Below are 11,894 nucleotides of genomic sequence, written 5' to 3' on the forward strand. Positions count from 1 at the left end.
ATTCCTGGCCGCTTTGCTTCATTTTTACCTGGAACTCGCTTGCCTATGTTGTCATTAACTGGCACTGGGATAACACACACACACACACACACACACACACACACACACACACACACCTAAGCCCAGCTTTTATATGCTGGAGGTAGAACTCAGTTTTCCACACTTGGGCAGTAAGCACTTCACTGACTAGGCAAAGGTTTGAGACAGGGCTTCTCTTTGTAGCTCAGGTTGTTCTGGAACTGGCTCTGTAGACCAGGCTGGCCTTGAACCAGAGATGTGCCTGCCTCTGCCTTCTGAGTGCTGGGATTAAAGGCGTGCACTATCACACTGCTTGATATTATTTTATTTTTAATTATGCGTATGTTTCTGTGTGGGTATGTATTCAGGTAGGTATGTAGATATATTCAGGTGCCCTCAGAGGTCAGAGGTGTTACATCCCCCAGGAAACTGGAGTTATAGGTGCTCGTGTGCCACCTGATGTAAATGATGCCAACCAAGCTTAGGTCTGAGATCTAACTGCCGGGCCATCTTGCCATCTCTTTTCTTGTTCTTTCGAGACACGGTTTCTCTGTATGCTGTCCAGGCTGATTGGCCTCGATCCCCTTGCCTTCGCTTCTTAAGTGCTAAGATTGTAGGCTTGAGTAGCCCTCCATCAACCCCATCGTCAAGGTTTCCTCGTCTTGGAACCTCCTGGGAGCAGATGGAGCCCGTAGGAAGCTGGGCTGCCGATGTGTCTCCCTGCACGTATGTGTTCTTGACTCTGCTCCCCTGGCCAGAGCCCAGCCGGGCTGGTGGCAGGCAGCCCTTTTGCATCCTTCCTACGTTCGTTTGGTTTGTCTTGGCAGCTTCCTCGCACACAGCCTCTGTTTGTTGTTTCTTCTCCACATTTCCCCAGTGCTTGCTGTTGGGGCTTCCCTGGGTCATTGTCCACAGACGTAGCCTTCAGTGATGCTACTGAAGGAAGACCAGCCCATGGGAGGCTTGCTGTTTGTAAACTTGGCAGGAGGCAGAGGTGGAGGGGGAGACCATAGCAGGTAGAGCTATGAGGTGGAGTACGAGGCTGGAAAGCCTGAGGACTGGTGTCCTTGGCCTTCAGAGTAGCCAGCTCCACTTCTGTTTTCTACTAAGCAACTCCTGTCAGGGTAGGCCAGGAGTAGGAAGTGTGTCCCAATACAGCACCCTTCCTCCTCCGTTTACTGAACAGTTACAGAGCTCACAGTGAGCACAGAATGGTTTCTTCCTGCAGAGACAGATCCCCAAGCCAGGCATCATCATGGCTCATGCTGGCAATCCCAGATACTCAGGAGGCTGAGGCAGGAGGACTGTTACAAGTTCAAGGCTAGCCTGGGCTATGTAATAAATTACAGGACAGCTTGAGCAATTTAGAGACCCTGTCTCAAAAGTTTGAAAAGAAAAAAAAACTATCTGGCAGAAATAAACATGTATTTTTAAACGACTTTATTTCTAAAATGTGTCTGTTTGGGGAAGTCCGTTCTCCCCCTCCATCATGTCGGTCCTGGGGGTTGGGGATCAAACTCAGGTTGTCAGGCTTGGTGGCAAGCACGTCTCCTCACTGGCTCATCTGGCCAGCCACTAGACACCTGTTTATCACCTGTGACATTTACTGAATATCTGCTTGTTGTACGTAAGTGTATCAGGTACCATGTCTGCCGAAAGACTTATAAACTTTATCGTGTGACATCTAATAGGAAGGAAAATAGACTTAATTTCTTTCTTCTCCTACCCCAAAGACAGGGCCTCATGTAGCCTAGGCTAGTATGCCTGAACTTCCCCTCCCCACCCCCCTCTTTTTTCCATGTGTGTGTGAGACAGGGGGTGTGTGCATATATACATGGAGGACAGAGGTCAACCTCAGGTGTCATTCCTTAGGAATTGTCCCCTGTGTGTTTGGATAGAGTATGTCACTAGGATCTGGGACCTGGGTTAGGCTAGCTGGCCAGTGAGTTCCGGCAGTCTGCCTGTTTCTGGCTTCCTAAGAAACCTTCCTAAGAAACTGGAACCACAAGGCCATGCTACTGCACCTAGCTTTTCAGACGCTGGGGCTCAAACTCAGAACCTCATACCTGTGCAGCAAGCACTTTACCAAGTGAGGCATCTCCCCAGCCCGTGTCTTTTCTTTTTGAGATAAGGTATAGTCCAGGCTGGCCTGGAACTTATGATTCTCTTGCTTTGGCCTCCTGAGTAGGTGAAATTACAGATGTAGCCTCGACCCCAGGACCATTAACGGACAGAAATCCCTTTTCCAGCATTCTTATTTCCTCTCAGTTCCCCCAAGGCCAAGAGTCTCCGTCCACAACACCCTCCCAGCCCCCTCCCCGCCCAGCCAACTCACTTTCCAGCACAGAAGGTCTCCTAGGCCGTTGGCTGGACTCCCAAGCCCAGAAGCCACAGCTTGGAAGCTGTGAGTTCCCCACCCCCCCTTCCTTAGTCGGACTCCAGGCAGCTGGGGGCTCCGTGCTGCCTTGGGTTTGCAACAGCTCAGAGAAAGGTTGTAAATTTGCTTTTGGGGGGATCCAGAAGGTAGAACTTTCCTGTCCCACAATGGGGCTCATTCCTGCTGTTTCTTTAGAACTCAGCTCTGATAGTAATAGCGATTCCTCAAGACCAAGATCCCAAGGCACAAGGGCAGCTAGGTGTAGTCTCCTCTCTAGATCTCCCACCATCTCAGTCCAAGGAGCCTGGGCTGGAGAGACCGTAGAAAACAACCCACAAGCCGGGCAGTGGTGGCGCACACCTTTAATCCCAGCGCTCGGGAGGCAGAGGCAGGTCAACTCTGTGAGTTCGAGGCCAGCCTGGTCTATAGGGTGACTTCCAGGATAGGCTCCAAAGCTACAGAGAAACTGTCTCAAAACAAACAAACAAATAAACAAACAAAGAACAACAGCTAAGTGTGAGCAGGAAACATGCTGGGAGCCCAGTAGCAGAGATGCCATGAGACCTCCCATTGTCCATCCTTTGCTCTCTTCTCAATGTTCCAGGCCACGCACAGGCAGACAGAGGACTCCACTCCCGGCACTGACGTTTCATGACTAGATAACTCCTGGAGTTGTGCAGGACCAAACATGGATGCTCACAGTGACCCTGAGACGGCAAAAACTAACACACGCACATAAGTGATGACAATGTCCTGCCTGGGTGTGGGGAAAGGCTGTGAGGAGGAGAGGCGGGTCAGCTGTGGGGTCTGAAGAGGGACACAGTGGGGAGGGCAAGGCAGGCAGAAGCAGCAAGGTCCCACAGATTGGCTAACCAAGTTCCTATGAGGGAAGGTCACGGTGTGGGGCTGGTGAGATGGCTCAGCTGGTAAAGGGGTTTGCTGCCAAGTCTAACGACCCGAGTTCAATCCCCGGGTCCTACAAGGTGGAAGGAGAAATCCAACTCTCATAAATTGTCCTCTAACCTCCACATCTACGCTGTGGCACATGTGAGCATGCCCGTGGACACACACACAGACTAAGTAAATAAACTGACTAGGAAGGAGAGTGTGACTAGCTTGGGGGGGGCGGTCTCCCTTCTGAGGCAAAGGGAAACCACTGCAGGTTCCTGCTCACATCAGGAGATGCGACTCAGCTGATGGAGAGCTTGCCTAGCGTGCACAGAGCCTTGGGTTTGATCATTGGCATTGCATAAACCGGGTGCAATGGTGCCTCATTATAGTACTAGTTAGAACTCAGGAGGTGAAGGCAGGAGGAACATGACTTCAAGGTCAACCTTGGCTACAGAAGGAGTTTGAGGCCAGCCTGAGATATATGAGACCTAACTCAAAGAACAATAACAACAACCAAAAAATAAAAGAAAGAAAGAAAGAAAGAAAGAAAGAAAGAAAGAAAGAAAGAAAGAAAGGAAAAAAGATCCTTGCTCAGGGTCAAGCCATGAACGAGACTATTCAATGGGAGAATTAATGGAATAAGTAGCAGGGGTAGGAAGGGAGTAGAAGGGGCTGTGGGATTCTCTGTGGTATGCGTGGACACTGATGAACTATGTCAGTAGAATATAAGCAAACTGGGGGCACACTGAAAGGCAGGCTTGGGAGGGGGCGCTATGTAGAATTTTGTTTTGCCTTCTTTTACCTTTTCCTCTTTTTGAGACAGGGTCTCACGTAGCCCAGGCTAGCCTCCAATTTACTTTGTATCAGAAGATGGCCTTGAACTCCTGATCCACGAGGTGATAAGCCATGCACTGCTGTACCCCAGATTCTTTGGTTTTTTGTTTGGCAGCAGATCTTGCTTTGGAGCCCTGACTGGAATGTGCTTTGTAACCCAGACTGCCTTGAACTCGCGGTGTTCCTCCTGCCTCTTCTTCTCCAGTGCTAAGATTGTAGGCGTGTGCCCGCACACTTAAGTAGCCTCCTGTTTTCTTTCCTGTCCCTCAGAATCACTTGCTGTCAGATGCACTGACTGTGTCTGGTAGTATACCAGTGCATCTGAGCGGAGGCTGGGTCCTCAAAGTCTCTCAACACCCAGAGGAATCGAGGGGCATTAGAATCGGGGGCCTCATAGACTGACTTGTTCTCTCAGTTTCCCCACAGATACAATGGTAGCTCTCTCTCCAAAACCCCGGGGGACAGGTCACACCATTCTGCTGGCTCCAGCATACAGAAGCTGGTGGCCTGGCCCCTCTCCTAGGATTCTCGGCAAAGTCACCAAGAGAGAAGGAACAGGTCCTACAGCCCAAAAGACTCCTCCTTCTGAGACTCAGGCCATGTCAGGCCATGTTAAGCCCCTGCCCCCAACGGCCCCTGGCTCTCTCTCTCTTCTGGAGGATAGGTCAGAGCAGTGACGCAGGAGTCAGGGGCCCTGGAAAGAGCAGCCTTTTGGGAGGGGTGTGGTGGTCGGGACAGAGCTCCCATGCGGACGTGTGTGGACGTGTGTCCGTGTGCATGTCTCACAGCTGGACCACAGTTGGGGAGTAGAGCTGAGCCTGGATGGCAGGTTCAGGAAGAGACTCTGAGTAGGCCCAATCGGGGAGACAGTTCAGAGTCAGAAGAATCAGGTTCACGTGACTTGCCACCATCTCAAACGAGCTGCCTCCTGCCCGCGTCTTCATCTTTCTACCCCGTGTTTTGATCACGCTCTCCCCAGCCAAACCTCATGGTTGCCTCCTCCCCCTCCCCCCCAGCTTGTTACATTGACAGCCTGGCAACCCTGACTGCTTACTGACAACTGCAACATCCTGGTGCACCTTCTGAGTCTCTCCTGCGTGCATACGTGCGCGCACGTACATGCGCGTGCTGGTGTAAGTGTGGCGGCTACAGGTCGACTCTGCGATGTCCTGCTCAGTTACTTCTCCACTACATTTTTGTTACATTAATTAACTAATTGTGTGTGCATCTCTGTGTCTCATCGCCACAGGGCGTGTATGTGGAGGTCAGAGGACGACTTGCAGCAGCTGATCCTCTACTTCCGGGATGCGGGTTTCAGGGATCAAACTCAGGTCACCAGACTTGGTGGCAGGCACCTCCGCCCACTGAACCATCACCTCCCTGGCTTTTCACCTTAGTTTTTAAGACAGTATCTCAGTGAACCTGGGACCTGATGATTAGCTGCCCAGTGAGCTCCGGGGATGCTCCTGTTTCTACTCCCCAGTTCTAAGATTACAATCACAGGCCACCGTGTCCAGCTTTTAATGTGGGAGCTGGGAAGTCTAAATCAGGTCCTCCTGTATATGAAGCAAGCAATTACTAAGTCATTTATCCGACTCCCTCCCCTTATTCATTCATTCATATATATACATATATATATATGTATATATATGATATGTATATATATCATACTTGTGTGTATATTATACAATATATTAAAGTTTGTTTGTTTTGATTTTATGTTTGGATACTTTACCTGTGCGTCTGCGCACCATGTGTGCAGGATCTGTGGAGTTCAGAAGAGGGCATCAGATTCCTTAGGTCTGGAGAGACACATAGTTATTAGTTGCCACGAGGCTGCTATCAACTGAACCTGGGTCCTCTGCAACAGTAGCACGTGTTCCTAACGCTGATTATCTCTCCAGCCTCCTCTACTTGGTTCTCAATCCATCTACCGCCATTGTTGGTCGCTCCCCACCAGAATGTCACCAGGGCGGGCATTCATGACTTGGTCCTCAGGTCCCTTCCTAGTCAGCATTCCATATTCCAAAAACATTTCTCTTATCTTTACGTTTTAAAGTGAGATTTATATGCTTTGTTTTATGTGAGGGCGCGTTGCCTACACATGTGTATGGATATCTCATGTGTGCCTGGTGCCCATAGAGGCCAGAAGAGGGCATCTGATTCCTTGGAACTGGGGTTATGGATGATTGTGAAACAACATATGGATGCTGGGAATAGAACCTGATCCTCGGCAAAGAAACATGAGCTCTTAACCACTGAGCCATCTCTCCAGCATGTTAATGTAGCTTTTTTTAGCCTACAAAATGAATAAGAGTCTTGCACAAAACAGACATTAGTTCTGGGGACCTGACTTCTCTGTAGAGCAATTGCATAGAAGGTCCCAGTGTGTGGATGGAAGCATGACTCAGTGGTAGAGCCCCTGCCTAGAATCCCCCAGTGAGGGACTGGGGTGTGACTCAGTGGTAGAGCACCTGCCTAGAATCCCCCAGTGAGGGGTTGAGGTGTGGCTCAGTGGTAGAGCACCTGCTTAGATTTTCCCAGTGAGGGGCTGGGAGTGTGGCTCAGCTGTAGAGTGCCTGCCAAGACTCCCCCAGTGAGGGGATATAGAGGTATAGCTCAGCAGTGGAGTGCCTGCCAAGACACCCCCAGTGAGGGACTGGGGGTGTGACTCAACAGCAGAGTGCTTGCCTAGAATCCCTCAGTAAGGGCGTGGGAGCTCAGTTATTGAGCATTTGCTGACATACAGAAAGCCTGGGGTTCCAGCACTGCAAAGACAAAAAGCAAGAACCCCATATCAACGTGTCCATATGTCCTCAGCAATGTGCCACAGGCTTTCTGTTATGAAAGTTACCTTTCTGGGTTTTTAGGGTCCTAGAAAATGAGGAGGGGTGCAGGGAGGTACCCCACAGTCCTTACTCACTTGCATCTGGTTCCTCAACAGGGACAACTCTGGCTTTTAGAGCAAGTCGTGACTGTAAGGAGCAAAAGCACTTGGGCTACTTCCAGACTCCAGCCCCTAGGTGTTTCTGATCTAAGCCTCTGTCCTGGGATAAGGACGCCCCCCAGAGGAGGTGATCCGGTGCCCAGAAATTCATAGATCAGCTCCTCACCTCAGTCTAGGCTTCCCGCACATCTCACAGACGTGCACCCCACTGGGCTCCCCTCCTGGAAATCGGAGTCTGTCCAATCCCCCTCAAGGAAGACCCCCCTGACAGCGTGCGTGCCTGGAACAACCCGCTCCACCCCAGCAAGCACCAGACCCAGGCGTCCTGCCCCTTGCTCTGACCCCAGGTGGCCCCCACCCCTGGCGACCCCTCACGCACACACAGCCTCACCCCCACCCCCACCCGCGCACGCACACAAGCTGATAACATCCCCGACCCCCGGCCGGAGCCACAGTGTCCCCGGACCAAGCCTGGCCGGTGGCTGCTTCTAGCTGTGTTCCCGAACAGACCCTTGGCCAGAGCCACCGCGTCCCCACTCTGCCCGCGCTCCCTGAACGGTGACCACCTTCTTCCAGGCTAGTGGGGTGACCTGGTCCCACAGATCTTCCAAGGATGAAGACTAGCAGCGTGGACACTGGCCCAGCCCCGGGTCGCTAAGGGGCCCCGGCAGCCAGGCGCGGAGATGGGGGTGCCCGGTGAGTACTCACAGGCTAGGAACCTGTGACCTCCGGGCTCCTGTTTGAGCAAGGATTTACATCTGAAGCTATTGGCCAGGAAGTGGCCGTGTTCAAGGACCAGCGACTAGCCAAGGATCAAGGAAGAGAGAGGGGGTGGGGCAGCCTCCTCCACGTGCACGCAGGGGTTTGGGGAGCCCCCTCGTGAATGACAAAAAAGGGGGAGATCCAGAGCAGGGACAAAGTTTAGGATTTTAGGGAGCTGAGGCGCTGCTCTGTGGGTGAGAAGCTGCTCAAAGAATTACCTGCGTCCAGGAGTCCCAGCTTCTCAGGATCTGCCAGCCTCTGGCGTGCACCCACAGTGAAGTTTGACCGAGAAGTGGATGCCGGTCGCTTGGGGGGTGGGGTGTGCAGCGCCGAGGGGCAGAATGAAGGCCACTCAGGCAGAGAGAGCCTAAGCAATTGCAAGGTCGGGGTCAGCAAAGACTGGAAGGGCAGAGGAGCCTGGCTGAGCAAACCAACCTCTGCAGTACCACCGCCCCCTCCCCTCCCTGCCTCACACTCAGCCTGCCTTTCTTCTAGAACGTCCCACCCTGCTGTTTCTGCTGTCTTTGCTACTGCTTCCTCTGGGCCTCCCAGTCCTCTGTGCTCCCCCTCGCCTCATCTGCGACAGTCGCGTTCTGGAGAGGTACATCTTGGAGGCTAGAGAGGCCGAGAATGTCACGGTAAGCTCCCCGGCCCCACAAAAGAAACTGGTTCTTAAGGATCTAGGAATTTAGTGCTGCCTTTAGGGTCAAGATGAGATGTTTAGTCCCAAACCTCTTCCACCGCTTATTCCCCCCCCCCCCAGGAATGATAAAGCTGGACAGGGGATGTGGCTCAGTTTGGTACAGTGCTTGCTTAGTGTGCATGCAGCCATGGGTTCGATTCACCTACATCCCTAGTATTTGGGAGGTGGAGTACAAGGATCAGAAATTCAAGGCGAGCCTCTGCTACAGAAGCTGAGGCTAGCCTTAAATTTGAAACTCTTGACACGAAACTCTGTGTAAAATAAGGAAGAATGCTAAAGCTGACGGCCCCCAAAGCATGCCCAGTAACGGTCAAAGACAGAGAGTAACCGCCGGCTTTTTGCAGAACAAAACCCTTGGGGGTCTTGACTTGGTGCTGTGTCTTTTAGATGGGCTGTGCAGAAGGTCCCAGGCTGAGTGAGAACATTACAGTCCCAGACACCAAAGTCAACTTCAATGCTTGGAAAAGAATGGAGGTGAGTTCTATATTTTTCCTCTTCCTAGAGGTGGGTGGGTCTCAGTCTGACATCTTGATAGTGTGGGAGAAAGAATGATAAAGACAATGCCTGATGGGATCCATTCAGGGATCCATTCAACAAACCTTACTGCGTGCTTTACTGTTGCTTCTGTCTAGCCGCTAGGGTGTCGGTAGCCAGGGAGATACCGGATGGCCTTTTCTAAGTCTTTTGCCTCCTCTAGGTGGAAGAACAGGCTGTAGAAGTTTGGCAAGGCCTGTCCCTGCTCTCAGAAGCCATCCTGCGGGGCCAGGCCCTGCTGGCCAACTCCTCTCAGCCATCCGGGATGCTTCAGCTGCACATAGACAAAGCCGTCAGTGGCCTGCGCAGTCTCACTTCCCTGCTCCGGGTGCTGGGAGCCCAGGTGAGTAGGAGTGGGTGTGGACTCAGCTACTCACCCTTTTTACAGCCTGGAGCAAGAGTTATTAAATAATACTGAGGGCTGAGCCTGCAAGATAGCTCAATGGGTAAAGGTACCTGCTGCCAAGCCTGATGCCCTGAGTTCAAAATCCCCGGAAGCGACACCGGAAGAAGAGAGCCGGTTCCCTCAAGCTTGGTCTCTTACCTCCACCTACATGCTTGGTGCATATTTGTACATAAATGGATTCATGTAATAACAAATCTAAACCAAGGAATACTGAGAGCTCAGTCTGGGAGATGGGGTGGGGGTGGCATGCTTGCTACACAGATGTGAGAAATTGAGTTCAATCCCCAACACTTCTATTTAAAAAAGCAAAACAAAACAAACAAAACAAAAACAAAGTAAGGTAAAATACACATGTAATCCTAGAGCTGGGGCATAGGAGCACGGGGACTCCTGGGACTCACTGCCTAACTCTGTTGGTGAGCTCCAGGTTCAGTGAGAGATGCTGTCTCAGAAACTAAGGTGGAAGGGCTGCAGAGATGGCTCGGCGATTAAGAGTGCTTGCTGCTCTTGTGGAGTTCAGTTCCTAGCCCCCACATCAGGTGGCTCTCAGCGGCCTTCAAATCCAGCTCTAGGGGATCTGAGGCTGGATCCCAGACTCCCTGGGCACCTGCACACATCCAAACATGCAAATAGAAATAGACAATGTGGAGTGACTGAGGAAGACACACCTCTTGCCTCTACACCCCATGCGTTGTGCACATACATACATATACCCCCACACATTGTGTACACACATACATACACTCCCACATGTGCGTGCACATACATACACCCCCACATGTGCACGCACATACATACACCCCCACACAAATAATACTGAGGGCATTCTTCATCATCCCTCTCATTCTGTTCCTGGTTACATTTTCTTTTTCTTTTCTTTTCTTTTCTTTTCTTTTCTTTCTTTTTTTTTTGTTTTTTTGTTTTTGTTTTTGAGACAGGGTTTCTCTGTGGCTTTGGTGCCTGTCCTGGAACTAACTCTCATAGACCAGGCTGGCCTCAAACTCACAGAGATCCGCCTGCCTCTCCCTCCTGAGTGCTGGGATTAAAGGCGTGCGCCACCACTGCCAGGCTTCTTGCTACATTTTCATCCGCGGTCCTCAGCACTGCAGTGACATCCTATTTTCTCTCAACAGAAGGAGTCGAAATCACCTCCAGATGCCACCCCACCTGCTCCACTCCGAACGCTCACGGTGGAGAATTTCTGCAAACTCTTCCGAGTCTACTCCAACTTCCTCCGGGGCAAACTGAAGTTGTACACGGGGGAGGCCTGCAGGAGAGGGGACAGGTGACCTGCTACTGCTACCGTGATGTGTCCACCAACTTGCTCACCGTCACTGCCTGTGTCACGCCAACTTTCCACCACTCCCAACCCTCATCAAAGGGGTTGTGACCTCCTCACCAGCTTGTCCTCGGGACACTCCAGCATCAGCAGTGACATCCTGGGGAGCCAGAACTTTTCAGAGCTCCATTCTGAAGTCTGAAGATGTCACTGGGTCAACCTGAGGCCCCAGAGCAGGAGAGATTCAGACAGCCATCTTGGATTTGTTTTGTTTTTGTTGAGACAGGAGGGTCTCACATAGCCCAGGCTGGCCTGGAACTCGCTGTGTAGCTATGGATGACTTTGAACTCCTGATCTTCCTGCTTCCATTTCCCAAGTGCTGAGATTGTAAGCATGCACTCACCCATTTATGGGGTGCTGGAGATGGAAGCCGGGGCTTCATGCATGCTAGGCAAGCACTCTACCAACTGGACTATATTCTCAGCACCCAGAAACCAGTATATAACTCAGGGACAGAGATCCAAACTCAGTGTCCTGCCGGAACTGTGACCCCACAGGACAAGCTTCGGGGTTCAATCCTTGTGGCACCTACGAAGAATACAGGAACTGGAGATTTAGGGGGCAAGGCATGAATTCTCCAGGTCTCATGGGGTCTTCCCTGACACATGTGTCACTGGACAGTAGAGGGGGTGGAACCATGAAGACGGAATGCAACTGATTCTTAGCTTTCATGGGCGGGAAGGGGTATGAAGTTTTGTGTCTTTTTGAAATACCACTGGCAACAGCTGAAATCACCAACATGACTCCTGGCTTGTCTATCTTCATGGGTGCCCCCCCCCCAGCTCTCCTGGCTCTACCTCCTCCCAACCTGGTAGCAAAGCATCAGATCTGGGAAACCAGAGGTGGAGGGGGTGGGGCCCTACGTGCTGCCTCGCATGGCCTGTTTGACCTCTTGACCCTCCTGGGCTTGAGGCCACAGTGCCTGCCCACGCTGGTCAATAAGCAGGCTCCATTCAAGGCTGTCTCTTAGTGGGCAGCTGCCAACCCGCCAGGACAAGTGCTAGGTGAGCTGGGGATACCACCGAGGAAACAGGAGCCAGTATGTAGGGCTCCCATTTAGAGGTCGGTGGCAACGCCAACCCC

At 51.7% G+C, this 11,894-nt stretch overlaps 1 protein-coding gene across 1 annotated transcript; it reads left to right on the forward strand.

Moving 5' to 3' along the window:
- The first annotated feature begins 8,170 nt into the window (after positions 1-8,170).
- On the forward strand, positions 8,171-11,549 carry Epo (erythropoietin). Its single transcript, XM_048433947.3, has 4 exons — positions 8,171-8,467; positions 8,920-9,006; positions 9,230-9,409; positions 10,606-11,549. Exons 2-4 carry the CDS (start codon positions 8,920-8,922, stop codon positions 10,759-10,761), a joined length of 423 nt encoding a protein of 140 aa, XP_048289904.3. The 5' UTR covers positions 8,171-8,467; the 3' UTR covers positions 10,762-11,549.
- The last annotated feature ends 345 nt before the right edge of the window (positions 11,550-11,894 follow it).

This window comes from Myodes glareolus, chromosome 2 (genome assembly GCF_982192425.1).
Source record: "Myodes glareolus chromosome 2, mMyoGla1.1, whole genome shotgun sequence".
NCBI classification, from domain to species: domain Eukaryota; kingdom Metazoa; phylum Chordata; class Mammalia; order Rodentia; family Cricetidae; genus Myodes; species Myodes glareolus.

Bases quoted from the DNA above. Each gene is read 5' to 3' on its own strand.
- Epo (XM_048433947.3), top strand. From the start codon at position 8,920: ATGGGCTGTGCAGAAGGTCCCAGGCTGAGTGAGAACATTACAGTCCCA. The intron at 9,007-9,229 runs GTGAGTTCTATA...TGCCTCCTCTAG, and splicing joins ATGCTTGGAAAAGAATGGAG to GTGGAAGAACAGGCTGTAGA. The intron at 9,410-10,605 runs GTGAGTAGGAGT...TTCTCTCAACAG, and splicing joins TCCGGGTGCTGGGAGCCCAG to AAGGAGTCGAAATCACCTCC.